The sequence below is a fragment of the Elephantulus edwardii genome, unplaced genomic scaffold, assembly GCF_000299155.1.
Source record: "Elephantulus edwardii isolate Elephantulus edwardi_28Jun2011 unplaced genomic scaffold, EleEdw1.0 scaffold00260, whole genome shotgun sequence".
NCBI classification, from domain to species: domain Eukaryota; kingdom Metazoa; phylum Chordata; class Mammalia; order Macroscelidea; family Macroscelididae; genus Elephantulus; species Elephantulus edwardii.
The window spans coordinates 2,724,394-2,744,348 of record NW_006400010.1 but is presented as its reverse complement, the minus strand read 5'-3'; the positions used below and the strand labels follow the sequence as shown (position 1 = coordinate 2,744,348).

The window sequence follows — 19,955 nt, the reverse complement described above, 5'->3', positions numbered from 1 at the left end:
TTTTATTAAAATAAGTATTAGAGAGCTCTGGTGGCCTAGAGGAAAGAAGCTACGCAGCAATCACAAAGGCACACATTTTGTGGCCAACAACTGCTCCTTGCCAGCATTACATGTTTGCTGTTCTGCTAAATTTTGCTATTCTCGGGGAGCTCTGGTGGCCTCGTGGCAAGGAGCTGCAACTACAATACCAGAGGTGCACGGTTCGAATCCACCAGATGCTCTGCCGGGGAAGGAGGGGCAATTTCCTCCTGTACCAGTCACATCTGATTTCATGGTACACTCACTCAAAAATAATAAAATAAAAAATTTTTTTTAAAAAAGAGAAAGATGAACAATCTCCTTCCATGTGATTAACTGTCTCTGGAAACCTGCTGGAGGGTCAGTGATGGGTTGGTTCCATCAACAAATTTTCTGTGGAAATTGTCAACTAGGAAATAAATTTTCAGTGTAAGGTTCCTCCAAAAACTCAATTAAAAAACAAAGGTATTTTTGCTGTAATAATGTATAAATATTCCAACAACATAAATGAAATATAATGTAAATGAAAGATTATATAGAATACAATGTACATGCATGAAACACAATATATAAATAATAAAAATATGTATTTAAATAATGTATATGTATTAAAGTATAGTAAGGAGAGACATTTAAGATGCTAAAAAAAAAGTCCAAATATTTAATATTTTGTTACATAAATTAATTTATAAATAAACAAATACTAAAGAAATACTACTTGTTTATATCTGTTCATTACTCTTTCAAACTCAAGTCTAAGAGATACTACCATTCCTAAAGCATCCATTTTAGAAGGCTTTCTGCATTGGCAAAAAGCTCTGTAAGAGTGAAGGCCAGTACAAAAGACCAACAAGATTCCTGACTAAGAAGGTGGCAGTTGAGACGATTTTTAGGGAGTGGGAGAGAACCATAAAGAAACCTTAGGGAAACTGTCCAAGTATAAATGCCCCGAGGGAAGTTTCACAGCCACAGGGTTGGAATATGATGGAAGCCAGGGTCTGTGATATAGAGTAGATGGAGATGGAACAGGTAAAGGCAGAGAGAGAACAGACCACTGGAGTGAATAGGGCTTAAATGCCACGGACCTCTTTCAAGCACTAAAGAATAGAATATCAGTTTCAAGACGAAGGAATGGTTCACCTAAGCGACAGTATTTTCAATTGTTTCATATGCATTTGAAAGTCAGATAATGAAAAGGCATACCAAAGAAAAACTGATGTCTATGAACTGTGGTGTTGGAGTAGAGTACTCAATATCCCATGGAGTGCCAAAAGAACAAACAACACTGTCATGGAGGAATTGCAAACAGAGCGCTCCTTACAACCAAGGATGCAGAAACTTCTGCATCATAACATTCATGCCATACTTTGGGCATGTTGTCTGGAGAGGTCAGTGCTTAGAATAAGACAGCATGCTTGGAAATGTGGAAAGTCAGAGGAGAAGCATAAGACCTTCAAAAAAGATAGATTGACACAGTGACCGCAACAATGGGCTCAAGCATGGTGGAGATCAACAAGATGGCACAGGATAAGGCAAGGTTTCAATCTGTCCTTCATAAGGTCACTACAACAGCTGCATATAACAATAAAATAAAGCGAGGAAACTGATAAAGGGACTGAGCAAAGGAAACTTAGCAAAAGACTGCATAAAGGAATTTTAAATATCTTAAAAAGGGTGCAATATTCTATTTAGAACAGGCTGAAAAAAGGTAAGGACAGAAGTACAGAGGGCAGTGAGGAACCTAGTACAGGTATTCAGGTGGGAGACGGGGAAAATGGGAAAGATGATGAGGGCAGGGACAAGGCCTCATAAATCCCATCCTTATGTTCAACAAAGTAAACATTGGTATCTCATTCTGTGTCTGCATATTAAAATAATTAAAACCAACCCCATTTCCATATGTGTGTATCTAGAGACAAGCATATGTAGAGAGTGGTAAAAATCATGATAGGAGATGTTATCACTAGTGACTGCATGAAGATGGACAATAGAAGAAGCGAACGACTGAGCCTTTAGCATGCTACTGTTAAGTGGCAGAGGATGAGGGGAAAATCAGCCAAAAAATGGGCAGGAGTGGAACTCCTTCCTCATAAGAGGTCACCAAATACCAAATGATCTCTTGAGTTTCTGTTTCTGATCCTTATAAAGAAATGTCTAATAGTATTACATTTGAAAAAACCCAAACCAAAACAAACAAACCCAAACACCAACACCTGACCACCTCACTTCCATCAGGTCAGAACAGATACAGTGTTGACCTCCATTTGATTTTCAAAGCTTTAATCACAAGGGAGGAACCTATTCATATTTCTTCCTCAGAGCAGCTGGTAGATTCTACCTGCCAGAGGGGTGTAGTCCGTGGCTTAAGTCTTCAACAATCTATGGACTAGACCACCAATGAGGCCTTAACTGCATGAATATGTAGTGATAAACATGCTTAGGAATTTTGTATGGTACCATGCTGCATATGTCTTGGACTGTATTGTCGATACCCAAAAGACATATATATAATGAATCATATATGATATAAACTTATCTCCATAATCGGCTAAACCAAATAGTTCTAGATTATAGTATTCCCTAATCTCATTGAAGGTCTAATTTAAATGGAGTTTAACTAGAGATAAAAAGGAGGGACGTGTCCTAAAACGTAGGGGGAGGCCATCAAGAAAAAAAATCACCATGAAAGAAAGGAGGGGTTTTTGTGGATCAACTGATCTCTATATGTTCCTACACACAGAGAGCTTTCAAGGTGATTCTCTGAACCCTCCAGTGGGCTTCTAAGACTGCAAATCTTCATGGGAAGAGACTGACCATCTTTCTTCCCTGGAGAGGTTGGTGGATTCAAACCACCAGACATGCAATTTAACACCCTCTACACGATCTCCGCATACATTAAGTCCCCTCAAATCCCAGCATCTGCCCAATGAGCCACGCACTTCCCCAATAATGCTAGTAAGCAAATGTTATAACACCACCAGCATGGCCATAATGAAAGAAAAGTTGAAGCATCGCTAACTTCATTACGGTTATATTTATTATAATTAATTTCATACAAATTAATGATGAAGTTTGCCTCATTAAAGCGAAACGACGTTAATAAAAAGCACACAAAAGCAAAGAACTTGTTGGAAACTGCCAAGGTATGTCAAATTTTGAAATAATAGTAAAGATTACAAAAAAAAAGTGAGCAGTTATGTATGTAGGTATATATGTATCTACATTATACAATGAAAAAAAAAATATATATATACACACTAAAACTACAGGGATCACATCATAGATACTTAGATATAACACTCACCTGGACTGAATTTCTGGATTTGAAGGATTAAGACCACTGTCTCACTTGATGCTTTTATAGTTAAGATGATACTGTTTATAACACGTTAAGATCTGCATTCTAGTCTAGTTAGTAATGTCTGGGGTCTTAATGTACAAGTAAATATCTGAGATAAAATTATTGGTTTCTACTCATCCAAAGCAAAAGAGAAATAAAGAAAGCAAAGATTCCAAGTGGAAACTAATCTGTAGGACAAATTATTCATTTCCAACAAGTCAGAATAAATTCTTAGCTGATTCTCCCAACACGATTACAGAATCTATGCACTGCAAGGGAGGAGATCACACCCATCATTCTTGCGAGGAGCAACTGCTGGACATCAACCACCTACCCTTGGGTTGACAACACAACTCTTTACCAGAAAGTCACCAGACAAATAGTCTACACAAAAAACTTCATCTACCCTGAGAGCAGAACTAGCAAATAGGACGTGACTCAACTAATCACAATTCTAATCAGCACCATAAGAAATACAATATGAGGAAAATGTGCAACAGAACCTCAAATTCCTAATAATAACAACAAAAAAAAATGAACCGAGGAATAAAAATGAACCTAGGAGCTTCCCCACTAAATCAAGCCTGGACGGACGGGCGGCATCCACTTCTGAAATGGCTTGCCTCCGGAAACTCTATGTACGAACAGTACTCAGGCCGTTCGTTCATAGGGTCGCTATGAGTTGTCAAACAACAACAACAACAACAATAGGTATAAGGACATTGGAGGACTCTCCCTGACTAATACCCTGAGATAAAACCCTGAGATTAAAACCCGGAACAAAACAAACCCAAAGTCACCCTGTAACTAAATAATAAACTGCCTCAAAAAGAATGATTATCACCTATAAGTAATAAGCGCTTCTTTCAGGGGGGAAAAACCCATCCCCTATATAAGACCACACATGAGATTATAAGGGGGCAGAGAAATAAGGCCGGGAAGAATAAAAAAAGAAATAGGAAGAATGGTCAAACATTATGTCACTAAACAACTTCTATACTTACGTATCTGATTGGTGGATGCACTGTAGAAGGCATTGACAGTTGTGGGATTTGTGAACCATCTGGAGAGAGAGAAGCACATGCCACAGGGTGATCATTATTATACAAGCAGAGTTGTGCAAGGTCAAATACAATGAAAATCAGTTTGGTGTAATAAGAGAATGCTGCAGAGCAATGAGGATGTCAGGAGCCAGGGCAAAGGATGGCCTAACTTTAAAGCTACAGCTCTGCTAAATGAACAATTTCATCCTAAACTGAGCATGGCTCAGTGAGAATACATTAACATGTCTTAACTAGACATTACTAACTTAATGGAAAAGTCAGCACAAGTGCTCGTGAAAGGGCGTTAATGAGAAATTCGACAATCTAAAAGATGTCTTTACACATGGAAATACATGAACAAGTTGAAGGCTTCCTGGCTGTGTTCAGTGGACATGTCACCTCCACCCTGACATTAAAATGTTTTGTGTTGGGGAACACCACGATGGACCATGTTCTGTTGTACTTAAGGTCACTACACATCAGCGGCATATTGACAGCACTGAACAACATGATACTCAGAGGAGCTACTTGTTTCTATGGAAAGTATTAAATCATTCCCCTAAAGAGCTAGTGAGTGGTCCAGCATCCAGCACTAACAAAACAAACCATTTTGCCCTTGAGTTGTGTTCTACAGGGTTTTGAATTACTAAGTACTCTGAAGTAGAAAATGGGGGGGGGGGAACCAACCAAAAACCAACCCCTAGTATGAGGATATGCAGAAGTCCTCTAAGGTATAAAGAGTCTCTAGCCCCATCTGAAACATAAACCAGGTTGAATGGATTTCTCAAAAATAAAACCACACCAGTGTCAAGAAGGAAACAACTCACAGCTGACAGTCAAGTGGGTTTCTGAAGCTGTAAAGTGCACGTCAGGAGATTGTTCATCTTTCTCCTGAAGAACCATTGGTGACTTCCAATCCCCACACAGGTGTAGTTTTTAGGGTGGCAGCACAACCACATACGGGCAAAGCCACTCCAGCAGGCTACATACACAGGAAGTGGGAAATATCTTCTTCTGTCAAGAGACAGATCTTAACTATTTTATGCTTTGTGGGCAAAAAAGGAAAAATAAAACTTTATCCAGGTCTCTAAGGAAGAGAGACATTTTTTTCACTAGTTTCTTACTGATGAAATTTAAAAATTTCCAAGGATGATTGTATAATTTTCCCCTATATCACTATTAAGAAGAAGAATTTAATTACATTTTTGAGAGATGATAACATTTTACTTGATCAAGGTTCAGAGTTACTGCTCCTCATCATTGACTCGACTACACACATAATAAAAATCATATATTTAAGCTGATACATACACCTGAATAATTTGTCGCAGAAATTAACACACTACTCAAAGAAACTAGCATTTGTATGTTTATGATTTTGAACCAAGAGGAAAAATTCAGATGCTTTATAAGTTGGCATTCAACTGAAAGCTATATTCATTCCTAGAGCTAATTTATTCTCTTCCTCTACTCACACCTCTCAACACTCTACTTGTGAACACAGAAGAAAACTATCAGGAATTCAGAGTAAGAGCCATGCAGGAAAAATGGTAATGGATGATGATAAAAGAAACTGAGCGACTGATACTTCAAATAAGACAAAGAAGGGTCTCTAGTTTAAGCAGTAACAACAAGAACATCCTGATATACACCACTAGAATCCCAGAGACTAAAGCCGTCAGTCACTCTCTGAGTTGATGACTGAACTCACTCTCTGACTCAACTTTTAGCCAAAATACAGACAGCCCTAAAAGATGAATATATGAAACCTGGGAGTAGTCACTTCTTAGAATAATAACACAAGACCAAAGGGACAGCATCTATCCTGGGACAAAGCTCAGGAGGCATGAAAGAAGAGGGCATGAGATTAATGGAAAAAGCAGCACAGGAAGGAAACACCAATATAGACACAAAAAGAAAAACACCAAGGCCTATCATAGAAAAATTTGCCAGAACCAAAGATAAAGAGAGAATTCTGAAAGCACTAGGGAGGAAAAGAAGATTAAACTATAAGGGAGAGCAAAGAAAAATTAAATGTCGATTTCTCAGCAGAAACTAGGGAAGTAAGAAGACAGTGGAATGACATATTGAACCCTCAAAGAATGTAATTTATTGTACCCCAAAAACTACCCATCAAATATGAAGGACAGATCAAGATATTCTCGGAAAGCAGAACATGAGGGAGTCTGTAAAAACAAGACCAGCATTGCCAGAACTACTGTGATAAGTCATTCTTTCAGAAGTGCCACAGAAAGGATAGACCAAAGAATCCACCACCACCACCAAAAGGAACTCAACAAAATTATAGTAATAAAGCCTTCCCTCAAAATAATCATACTGAATGTAGATCACTGAAATGTACCACTTAAGAGAAAAAGAGTAGCAGATTGGATAAAAATATAAAACCATTTAATAAGCTCTCTGCAAGATACAAACCTGAAAACTGAAGATCAACATTTAAAAAAAAAGAGTTGCTCTGATTTCAATGCCAAAATGAAGCAAAGAAAACAACAAAATATTTGTGTAGCACTGTTAGATAGGTTTCTGTTATATATACCAGACTAATACCAGAAAGTTTCTGTTATAATAGCTTTTGTGATGATGTTTTCATAGTACAAGTATTACATCCATGTTATCTGTTAGACAACGAGTTCACAGGCTCACTGGCCTATCTCTCTCGATGTTAATAAGTTTTAAAACAATGTCAAGATGTTATTTTACTAAGTATTAGAAATTAAGCAATGATTTCATAAAATTTGACATTTTAAACCAAAATCTGTTTAAAGATTTCAAAGTAGTATGTTATTTTTAATAGCTGACATAAAAATTTTACATCAATGAAGCAATCTTTTTTTAAAGTCAAATTTTCTTTTCATAATTGAGATTTTAATGAAAGTTTATAAAGAACTTAGATTTCCATTCATTCATTGTTGCACATTTTCCTCCCTAACCCCTTCCCCTAGCTCACTTTTTTCTTGGGGGGTGGGGGGGAGCTCTTTCATTGTTATCCATCCCCCACCACCAGACTACTTTACTATGGAACTCTTATTCTGAACTCTTATCATGCTAATAATATGTACTCATGTTCTTGTTGTTGTTGTTAAGTGCCTTCGAGTCATAAAGGACTTATGAATAAAAGACCTGAACAATTGTAGAACTTTCATAGTTTCTCTAAGTTCATAGCGTTTCCAGAGGCAAACAATTTCAGAAGTGGATGCCACTCCTGCCTCAAAGCTTGTTATAATTGGGGAGTGCCACCAAACCCTGTCCACCGTGGGTAAACATAAATGCATTTGACACATCAGAGGATAGGTTGGTTTTCATTTGTACGTGCAATCAAGTTGAGTATGACTCAAAGTGGCCATATAAACAACAGATCTGAACCCTATCTTATCCTGTATCATTCTCATCATCTCTAACACACTTAAGCACATTGCTACTGTTCCTGTTAACTCATTGCGGGGATCTGTCTTTTATTGAATGTCCATCTTTCCAAGTATGCAGCCCTTCTTCCAGGAATAACAACATGCCTAATGTGAGAGGAAGCTTTGGCATCTTTGGCTTCAAGGAGAATTCTGCCTGCACTTTTCCCAAGACATATCCGTGTGCTCTTTTGCCAGTTCATAGGACATTCAGTATTCTTCTACAACAGCAGAACTCAAAGCCATCAATTATTCTTTTGTCATCCTTATTCATTTTCCATGGATAGTAAGTGATAGTTACTACTCCTCAGTAAGTTGGAGAGGCCCCTGACAGCAGTCTCCTGAACTCCCCACTGCTATTATGAAGGATTATGACTGTGAACCCCAGTACGATGAAATAATTGACAATTTCAATCGTTTTTCCATCTACCATAATATTTGCTATCAGTCCAGTGGTGAGAATTTTTGTCTTGTTGATGTTGAGATCCAATTCACACTAAAGGCTGAAGTCTTTTCTTTTCTTCAGCAAGTGCTTCAGGTCCTCCTCAATTTCAACAAGCGACGTAGTGTCATCTGCATAACGAAGGCTGTTGATAAGTTTCTCTGATCCTTATGCCACATTTATATTATTAGAGTTCATCTTCGTGAATTATTTGCTCAGCATATAGAATGATTACATATGGATTTTAAACCATCTAGTGTTTCTTTCCATTTGAAAACCAGTTTCTTGTTCTAGGTAGGGAATCTATATTATATGAGTATAAGTAAATTTTCTAGGATACCATTCTTCTCACTGTTGACCATAGTTTGTTGTGATCTACACAGTCAAGTGCCTCTGTATAGTCAGTAAAGCATAAATATACATTTTTCTGGTATTATCACTGTCAGTCTGCATCCATCTAGTATCGGTAATGACACATAAATTAAAAATTCCAAAATATAAAAGGGAAAAAAATTATACCACACAATAGCTTTTGCAAAGGGAGAATAATACAGAAATATGATTATTTAAAATAAAAAAACAATGTTACAATACTGTACCAGCAGTCAGAAAAAGGAGAATTACATTGGGGAAGTCTGGTGTCTTCAAAGTCCTAAACAGTAATAACAGGGGCCAAGTTGCACATGACCCAGGCCATGGTCTTGCCAATTACTTGTCATGATTCAGAGAGCTGGGCAGTGGCTTAAGAATGGCAGAAGAAAAATCGATGCTTTTGAGTTGTGGTATAAGAGAAGAATACTGACCATACCAGGGACCACCAAGGGAACAAACACGCTTGTCTTGGAGAGGATAAAATCAAGTTTCTCTTTGAAGGTATGGATCCACATCTCACATACTTTGGCCACGTGGCCAGGAAGGACAAGTCGTTGGAGAAGGATATCATGCTTGGAAGGGTGGAGGGACAGCACAGAAGATCCTACATGAGATGGCTTGACAAAGAAACTTGGGTAGGTGTATCAGAGGAAGTGAAACAGGATAGGGCAGGGTTTAGAGCTATTGTACATAAGCTCACTATCAAGGGACTAAATAGCACAAAAGAAAACAACAAAATAAACACATATTCTAAATCACAGTCTAAGGAATATGTAATGAAAAGTAATTGGGTATTTATTGACTTATGGCTAATTTACTAGAGGTTAAAAAAAATTTCCTTCTCATGCTATAGATGATGATTTTGCAAACAAAAATTCTGACCATAAACTATATACACATTTGATATATTCCTAAATAATTTTTTAAAAAACTACCGAGAGGAAAGCCAGACAGGCTTGGTCAAAGAATGAGTTAATAGGGAAGCATTTTAAAATTATTTCTGTCAAAGAAAAGGGATCCTGAGGGCAAAAAATTACTTTTGATTTAAGCTGAGCAGCGAAGTAAATCCTCTCTTTTTAAGCAAGCTGATGAAGTGACAATTCTGAGAATCGACCTCTAAATATGTACCTTTAGGGATGACCACCCAATTAATTTCATTCGTGCTGACATGTCCCATCACGTGAGAAACTTCTTCAGTGCACATTAGAAAAGCTAAAATGGATTCCGTGAGGACAAAAGATAGAGGATATTTATCTTTTATACCCACGAAGAAGGAAAATGTTATTTCATGGCTTTGCAGAAACTAAAAGGGAATACATAATCATGATCTGCTGTTTAACATAACTGAGTGTAGTAGAGCGACTTCAAAATCATTCCTACTTGACTATCTCATGAATTTCAAGACCTGAAACATGCCAATCAACGCAAATGTGTATAATAAAGCTAAAATTCCCCATTATGCCTAAAAAGACCAATAGGTAATTTCCCATAAAAATTTGAAAGTCATATCACTTTATTTTATAAAGAGGATCTTAAATGTCCTACTTAATGTTGACTTTCCTGAGATATGTATCTAATCCACAATCGACACTCTTGGCACGAGCAGTCCTATCAAAAGACTAATTGCAATAGGAAAATTTACTGTCATGAGTACTAAAGAGCAATGATGTCAGTCGAGACTAAGGTTCACCTAATGCAAGCCTGGCTCTTCGCAATTACTTGGTATGAATCAGAGAGTTAGACAATGACAAAAGATGACAGAAGAAGATTGATGCTTGGAGCTGTGGTGCTGGAGAATAGTATTCAGCATATTATGGACTGCCAAGAAAATAGGTCTATTCTGGAGAGGGATAAGCCAAGCTGTTTCTTAGAGGCAAGGATTTTGAAGCTCCGTCTTACATACTTTAGTCATATGGCCAGGAGGAACCAGTACACGGAGAAGGATATCATGCTTTGAAGGGAGGAGGAACAGTTGAGGAAAGGAAGACAACAGATGAGATAGACTGACACAATAACTGGGGTAATGAGAATAGGTATTTCAGAAACAGTGAGACTGGTTCAGGATAGAGCAGAGTTCAGAACTATTGTGAATAGTGAAGTGAGTAGTCATGAACTCAAAGGAATCTAAGAACAACTAATAAAACAGGAATTATAAGAATTGCAGTGATTTTCATTCTTAGAGAACGTTCCCAGAAACATTAACCAATTTAACATCTTTGTAAAAGTCATTAGTTTTCTTTTCTGACAGACAAGACAACCCCACAAATCAGAGGTTTCCAGAATGCATAAAGTCAGTCAGCAATTTTATGAGGTGTGAATTAGAAACACTTAAGACCATTAAGAAAATGACAGTACATCAGTATGACAGAATGACATTAAAGATGACATATCTGAGAGTTTTTTCAATTAGCAACACAAGCCTTTCTATACTATCAAAGAAATAACAACAAATTAAAACTTACGAATTAAAAGACATTGGCAATAGTCATAACTGGGAGACGCAGTAAATCTGCCCATATCAGCCTTCCTCACCTACTGGGATGAAGGAATCTTACGAGTGTCAATTTGTGTCACTTACTCTTATAATATGTTTTAACTGAATGACTCAAAGCCCATTGCCCTATACAGACTGGAAGCCAGCTGCTTTTTCAGCAAATTATGAGGATGGAGAGAGAGTATCCCTCACACCTCCTTTCTACACCTCTAATTATGCTTTGATAAAAAATAAATGAAGTCTCTTCAGCTCATTCTGGAGGCTGAACTTTCCCCCATGGTTGCACACTGTGACTCTGAAAGTATCTGAAGGGAATTAGAAGGCATGGTTTGCTTCCTTCTGGGAATTCAAAGAGTACAATATAGTATCCTGCAAAGTAAGAAACTAAGCATAAAACAGGAAAATTCTGAGCTATGATAAACAAAAGCATAGGAAAAAATTGATTCTTGAAAATACAATAGAGAATATTTTAATCTCTAAATTGGAATGTATTCTTCATTTACAGGAGAAAATGGCAGACTCTAAAGAAAACATGTTAATTTCTATAATATTTCATAGCATGTGAACCATGTCTTTATACTACATACTGTCAATAACTGTAATAGCCACATAAAAGAAATCTTCTCTAGCATGCTAAGCAAAAGACGTCAGTTTGCATTTTCCAAATATCTAGTATTTGAAAGGTGTACAACGGGGAAAGGAGGCTGGGAAATAGAGGATCAGAACACTTTCGCCAGGTTTTCCGTTAACCAGACTTCCTAAATCCCTAGGGCTACATATCTTCTTCTGAAGCCTAAAAGAATTAAGTCTTTCTCTGCTTTAAAATTATTGGTAGCAACTGAATCCAAAGTGGCTGTTTAAAATACCATCAGGTCTCTATGGAGAGTAATTCTGCAAAAGAACATCTCAGTGTCAACTGGCAGAGTTACTTAAGAATGTTTGCTATTCACATGTGGCCCCCGAGCTGAGGTTAAAAACTGAGGCTAGGGAAAAGGGAAATGCTTTGATAGTAGAGTAAGAATCATTTGGAAGTGGGCAGAGGGGAAGAGAAGAGACACAGGAGAGAAGAGAAGAGGGGAACAGAAGAGGTTGAGACACACTGCAAGAGGTAGCTAATCCAGTGGTAATCCCTGGTGGCATAAGGAACTGGAAAGAGATAGTGAACACCTGAATTCAAATTCTTTGCACTTTTATTACACAAATCCCTTTATTTTCATAAACCTTCAGTAAACTCAGCTGCTGACAAACATACACATTAGGCAAGTGATAGTAGGAGAGATTGGAATTCAAAAAAAGAGAAAGAGAGATTCACTTCTGGATCAAATGAAAACACAGCAGGGCAGGCTCTATAGCTCTGACAACTGGCAACATCTTCAATATAGACAAGTCTCTGCCTTGCATTCCCTACAAGTTGCAAAAAGAAGAGTCTAGACTGATCAGAAGTAAAATAATTTTAGGCAAATAATGTGTACCTTCTATATTTATTTACCAGCCTTGCCCTCTCCTGTGAGGCATTTTTCTAGGCAATGCCTAGAATTTTTTTTATGTTGCAGCAAAAAAGGAAAATAGCATAGCATACTCACAAAAATATGTCACAGGAGAAAACAGCAAGCAAATATAAGTTGTTATTTGTATAAAAATATGGCAGCTCTGAAAGGATCAGATGATTAACATTAGATTTGTGGCTATTACACTTTATATAGATTATTGTTGTTGTTATGTGCCATAGAGTCGTTTGCGACTCATAGGGACCCTATATACAACAGCCCTAAACCCTGCTCTATCCTGTGCCAATCTCATTGCCTCTGACACACCCATCCCGATTACCCCAGTCACTGAATCAATCCACTTCATAGAGGGTCTTCCCCTCCTGCGCTGTCCCTCTACTCTACCCAGCATGATGTCCCTCTCTAAAGACCTGTCTCTCCTTATAACATGTCCAAAGTATGTGAGGCGAAGCCCCAGAATCCTTGCCTCCAAGGAGCAGCCTGGTTTAACCCTCTCTACGATGAATCTGTTTGTTTTCCTGGCAGTCCATGGTACAATCAATACTCTTCTCCAGCACCAAAGCTCAAAGGCGTCAATTCTCCTTCTATCCTCCCTAGTCACTGTCCAACTCTCTGATGCATAACAAGTGATTGCGAAGACCATGGCCTGTATCAGGCGCACCTTAGTCTCCAGAGAGACACTGTTGCTCTTGAGTACTTTAGAGAGGTCCCTAATCGCAGACTTTCCCATCGCAATATGTTTTTTGATTTCCTGGCTACTAGTGCTGACTGGTCAAGTGGTGAGAATTTTTGTCTTCTTGACATTGAGCCTCAGTTCATATTAAAGGCTGCAGTCCTTGACCCTTGGCAGTAAGTGCATGAGGTCCTCCTCAGTTTCAGTGAGCAAAGTTGTGTCATCTGCATAACACAGATTGTTGATAGATCGTCCACCAATCCTAACACCACGCCTCTCGGATAAACTGCTCTGCATACAGGTTGAAAAGGTATGGAAATAGGACAAATCCCTGGCGTACACCCTTCCCAATTTTTATACAGATTATCACAGATTTATCACACTACACAAATGCAAAAGAAAGGGTGACGCAGTAGCAATGGATTTCCTAACACCAGAAAGTCTGATAGAACTTTCTGACACAGAATTTAAAAGAACAATGATTCAATATTTTCAATGGATGAAAGACAAACTCGAAGAAGTACAGGATGCTACAAGGAAAAAACAGGAGGAGCTAAAAAAAAGCAATCCAGAACAATGCAGATAAAACAAAGGAAGCGCTAGAGGCACTGGAAAAACAAGAAACCATGATCCAAAATATGAGGTCCAATGTTTCAGATGCTGTCAACATGATGGAGGGACACATAAATAGAATTGAGGAGAAAGAACACAGAACCAGTGAAATAGAAGATAGAAATGTCACCACTGATCTGCTAGAGCAAAAAGCAGAATCCAAAAGGAAGGAAAAAGAAGAAAATCTAAGAATACTGTGGGACAACATCAAGAGAAATAACGTGCGCATCATTGGACTCCCAGAACAGGCAGAAGCAAGTAAAGACACCAAAATACTTGTGGAAGAATTACTAGAGGAAAACTTCTCAGAAATAATGAAGAATGAGAGAATATATATTCAAGAAGCTGAGCGTATAGAATAGACCCGAAAAGAAAAACACCAAGGCATATCATAGTTAAATTTGTCAGAACCAAAGATAAGGAGAGAATCCTGGAAGCAGCAAGAGAGAAACAGAGTAAGCTACAAAGGAGAACAGATAAGATTAAGTGCCGATTTCTCAGCAGAAACCATGCGTGCAAGAAGAGATGGAAATACATATATCAAACATTCAAAGAACACAACTGTCAACCAAGCATACTGTACCCAGCAAAATTATCCATCAAATACGAAGGAGAGATCAAGATATTCCCAGAAAAACAGAAGCTAAGAGAGTTTGTAAAAACAAGACCAGCATTGCAGGAAACACTGAGAGATCTCCTTTTTTTAGAGTTACAACAGACAGCAGCATGGACCAAAGTAACTAGCAACAACACCAAAAAGAAGTCAACACAATGATAGCAATAAAACCCTGCATCTCAATAATCACACTGAATGTGAATGGGTTGAATGCACCATTTAAGAGTAGAAGCGTAGCAGATTGGATAAAAAAACAAAATCCATCAATATGCTGTCTACAAGAGACACACCTAAAAAGTGAAGATAAAGAAAGACTAAACATAAAAGGATGGGGGAAAATCTACCAAGCAAACGGCAACCAGAAAAAAGCAGGAGTAGCAATATTAATCTACGATAAAATAAATTTCAAAGCAAAAACCATTAAAAAGAATAAGGAAGGTCAGTACATAATGATTAAAGGGTCAATAGAACAAGAGGACATAACAATAATAAATATCTCTCTGGAGAGGAAAGGTAGAAGGTCTGCAAAAGAGAAGAAGACCCCCAAAAAGGTAGAATTGATCTCGTGACTGCAGCAATAGGCTCAGGTGTATCAGAGATGATGAGGATGATGATGACAACATAGAACAGGTCTACAAGTAATGGATCGTTATGAGTAGTACTCAACTCAATGACACCTAACAACAACATCTTAAATGTCCAGTTTCCAGAAAGAGCTGGTAAAAGAAAGTACAAAAATGTTTTCAATGAATGATTTCTCTGAGTGGGCACATAATTCAGATTTAGCAGAGAACTCAAAGTAGCAATTGAAATATCATTTTAAAAAATGAAATATATTAAAAAAATAAAAGTATTAATATGAAAGTATGATGATGCAACAAAAAATCACAAAAGAGAAACAGAAACAATACTGGAAATTCTGGAATTGAATAGCACAATAGTCGAAATGAAAAATGTACTACACGAACACAATAGCAAATACGAGATATAAAAGAAAATATTAGTCAGCATGAATATAGTGTAATAGAAATTATCCAATCTGCCATATCAAAAGTAGAAAACATTGGTAAAGTGGATTATAGTTAAAAAAGTTTATAATCAAGAGTCAAAAGTACCAATCAGGCAGGAGAGATGGCAAACCAAACGGAGTTAAATAATTTCTGACATTTAATGTTTTTATTTATTTTAAAAGATGGATACTAATAACACCGATATGTAATAGAATTTACATGAAAACACTTAGAATAACATGATACACTATAAACAAAAAAAATTGTTAGCTGATCTCTTCACTATCCCTCATCATCAACATTCTTCACCAAGGGAGGAATGTTGGCTATACTGAGCCCAATACCATGTAAGGAAGCGGAGAACAGGGTGAATACAAGATAACATGCTGGATGAAAAAAGCTACCCGTTCTGTGACATTGATTACATTAACAAATACCTTTGAGCCACTTTATATGTTATTAATTACCTTTACATTTCACATAATGCTTTGGAGGGTTTTTTTCCCGCAGGAGAAAGATGTGGCAATCTGCTTCTGTAAATATTTACAGCCTTGGAAATCATATGGGCAAGTTCCAGTCTGTCTTACAGGGTCACTGTGAGTTGGAATGGACTTAAACACATGGGTGGGGTGGGGGTATTTTTTTAAGATGTTCCCAAGTTCTTCCTGTGCGTAAAACTCTACAATTTTTTCTATTATTCATAGCTCACTGTAGAAATGACTTTACTATTTACATTCTGATAAGTGCCACCTCAAATGTACTAACACTAGATGTGTCGAGCATAGAGTCCATAATTAGACTGAAGATGTGAATTGCATACTATCAGTGATAGGAGCTGCGAAAGTGTAACAAAGATTTTGCCAAACCAAGATAACTGGCAAGTCAGCTACTCTGACTTGAGAGAAATCACAAAGTTTGAGCCAAAGAGAATCTTCTTCCCAAAACCAATGTATTTATCTATTTCACTTTCTCGATTATTTTATTTTTACTCACTCTGTTTTTGGAACTGCTTTCCTTAGCCAGAAGAAATCAGACTGTGCTAAATACTTGCGGGTTTGCAGGACGTTGCCAAAGTAGTCAGATTCTGAAAACTTGATCTGAATGAGACAAAACACAAGCATCATCGTATCATTGTTCGAAGTGGAGAGGAGATGGCTCTGAACTAAAATTCCCTCAGTACCAATAAGAGGCCATCACAGGAGTGATGCCCCTCATAGTATCTCAGCCGTTACCACTTAGCCCAGTGATTTACTTTTAAACTAAAAAGTTCAAAAATCAGTAACATCATTTCTAAATCACAGCAGAAAAGAAAAAGATGCAGTAGTTTAAAATGTGTTACATTTTTTTAAATAATTGAAATATCTACTTTAACCTTTAGAAAACATACCACCTCACCCTGATGTTTCCTGATTCACATGTCAAGCATGTGTACTTCATTTGCCTCGTAAGTTCTAATAATAGACAGTTTAGTCAGATGAAATTTCAGTTTATATGCTGGGTGATTTTGGGTAGATTTGTTTGTTTTTCTTTAAATCTCAGTTTGTAGATGATAATTTAGTCAAATGTTTAAATCCAATTTGCGTGAATCAGCATTAGTTCATAAAGGAAAATAGAAAAAATGTTTTCCACCCAGAGCACAAGGAGTCACAAGAATAATTTAATTGTTAATAGCAGTTATCTACAAACCCTTAAAAAAAGAGGATTTGTTAACTAAAAATCAGTGTAATGATAAGGAAAGTTCAGACATTCTATCTTGAATGGTACTATAGGACATTAAAAGCTCACACAATAATAACTGTCTATTAAAATAAGCAAACATGTAATTGAGTACTGAGATCTTTAGAGTCTGTGTCAACGTTAAAATAGTGGTTTGGGATAATATCGAATGTTTTGATTTTAAAATATGTTACCATGGCAAATAAAAGAAGAAAAATTACAAAAGTGACCGAACAAGAGTTATCAAACTCTGGTTAGATTGAATTTTTTACAAGTACTCACATAGTATTTTAAAGTACAAGTTACAGTAGAGGCAGGTATATGAAATATGCATGCAGCAAAATATAGATATGAAGGGGTATCTACAAACTGATGGTTATAGACTTGACAGTCAGCCTTGGGTCCACTTCTTAATTAACAAGGGGTGCTCATTATGTCTGTTCAGTGAATTTGTTCATGATTCATCTTGACTAATTTCCTAACGGACCAAAATCTAGACAAAGAAACAAGAAACTGAAGGGGTAGAAAGAAAGGCAGGAATGAAATGACAATACCTGGGACCCTTGACATTCTGTCTGTCCAACAAGTAAAAAAAGACAACTTTAAATTTTCCTTCTTAAAAGGTCCTGGTAGGGTGAGGAGGAAGCCTGATAAATCAGTAATGGCATATCTGAAGTTTAGAAAAGAATATAGTAGTGAATGGCCGATATGCATGAACATGAAATAATCTCAAAAGCAACACTGAGTGAAGATACTGTGTATGAATACATACCCATGCAGCAAAAGCACTTAAAAATTACATGGATATTATAAGCAATCAATTCAAGCTAGTGTTTATATCTAAAGAGGGAAGTAGGCCAGGAAGAAGGGGATTAGAACAAGAATTAGACAGGGAATTTCAAACCCATCTGTTTTATTCATAGAAAATGTTTGTGTGTGTGCAAAAAGCTATTTTTGTAACATGTAGAATATTAGTTAAAGCTGCAGGCATTCAAAGTATTGGTGTTTTTTTAAAAATAGGGACTGCTTCATAAATTTGTGTATCATCCTTATGTAGGGGCCATGTTAATCTTCTCTGTGTCGTTCCAATTTTACTATATGTGCTGCTGAAGCTAGCACTGTTCAAAGTATTGTATTGCTTATGTTTCCATATGTTTGAGATGCTTCATAATAGAATTCAATCTTCCAATCGATTCTATTTTACCACAGTGGTTTTCTCTTCACCTCTGAAGAAATAGAGCAGGCACCTTGTTTTAGGAAGCAATTTCACTCAGCAATTCAAATGCATTCCTGGATCAAGTTGTATCTTTGAATCTGAAAACTCTTTTTTCAGCTTTTGTTCACAAGATAGCTCTCCCAGAACTTTTGGAATATAACTGCAACTGATAGAAGATTCAGTTATGTTCTTAAGTTCAGAACACTTTCTCACGAAATTTGTCACACAGGAATTTTCTTCAAAAATATGAACTGTTTATGTGAGAGTTGGGAGACAGTAATACTTGTGGAGTCATTGTTACTTTCAGAAGCATTTGATAACCATGATATCTTTCCTGTTCCATAGGGAAAACTTGACATTCAGGTTAGTCCAGAGGCATTAAACAGAAAATCATCCAAATAATTCATAAAGAAGAAAAGAGTTCTAAATCCAAAAACAGTCTCAATAAATAAATTACTGCCACAGCTATGAAAATAACTATGAAGAGCAAAATTTAGAGGAATACATGTGAGTTTGCCAAAAGTTTATCTGTGCTTAGAAGGATAATTTTGAAATTATATTAATTATTGAGAATGTATGCATCTCATAACGTGGTGTAATCAGTCTAGTCCATGGATTTTATGGGGACAAAACTGGTGTTCAGTGCTGTAGCATCAATTTGGAAACATAGTACTCCTAAGTGACAAGGTAGAACAACACACGGGGTTTCTAGGCAGAACTCGTTATAGGACTAGACATAGTCACCAGGTGGACCAGTACTGCCAACAGGATACTAAAGGAAATATAGCATTTTTATTAAAATAACAATAATAAACACAATGGTGGTTGTGTATGATCAATTCGGAACCAACACACAGTTGACCTTCCTTCTCCGGCAGAGCAGCTGGTGTATTAAAACTGCATGCCTTTAGGATTACAGTACAGTTTCTTACCACTAGGACACCGGAGCTCCAAAGACCACAGTAGGCAATCTTAAAACCGTATATTAAATGTAAATATCACTAAACAAAATTATATCACAGCACCAATTTCAAAGTATGCAAAATTACAGCCAGAAAAATAAAGAAACACACTATAATGAAATCATGCACTATAATGATCTGGTACCAAAATAAGCAGTATTTTTTCTTCTTGTTACCAATTTATCAAGGTTTTGGTAGTATGACAATACTTTGATAATGTCAAATATTTCAATAGAGGCTATAGTGAGCAAAACTGAGAAAGTCAGAAATTATTTGAAAAGTTTTTCTTGTTGCAAAAGTAGCAGCAACAAAATGAACACTACAGGAATATTTTGAAACTGTTTGAAATGTTGTTGTTGTTGTTATGTGCCGTCGAGTCGTTTGCGACTCATAGCGACCCTATGCACAACAGCCCTAAATCCTGCTCTATCCTGTGCCAACCGCACTGCCTCTGACACACCCATCCCCATTACCCCAGTCACCGAATCAATCCATCTCATAGAGGGTCTTC

At 37.0% G+C, this 19,955-nt stretch overlaps 1 protein-coding gene across 1 annotated transcript in view; it reads right to left on the bottom strand.

Annotated features, from left to right (window-relative positions):
• Positions 1 to 19,955, bottom strand: part of PHEX (phosphate regulating endopeptidase homolog, X-linked) — a 186,118-nt gene that overhangs the window by 53,925 nt on the left and 112,238 nt on the right. Inside the window, exons 14-15 of the mRNA XM_006899531.1 lie at positions 16,544 to 16,647; positions 4,363 to 4,421 (exon numbers count right to left, since the gene is read on the bottom strand). Coding sequence (XP_006899593.1) covers positions 4,363 to 4,421; positions 16,544 to 16,647 — 163 coding nt within the window. The remainder of the gene's footprint in view (positions 1 to 4,362; positions 4,422 to 16,543; positions 16,648 to 19,955) is intronic.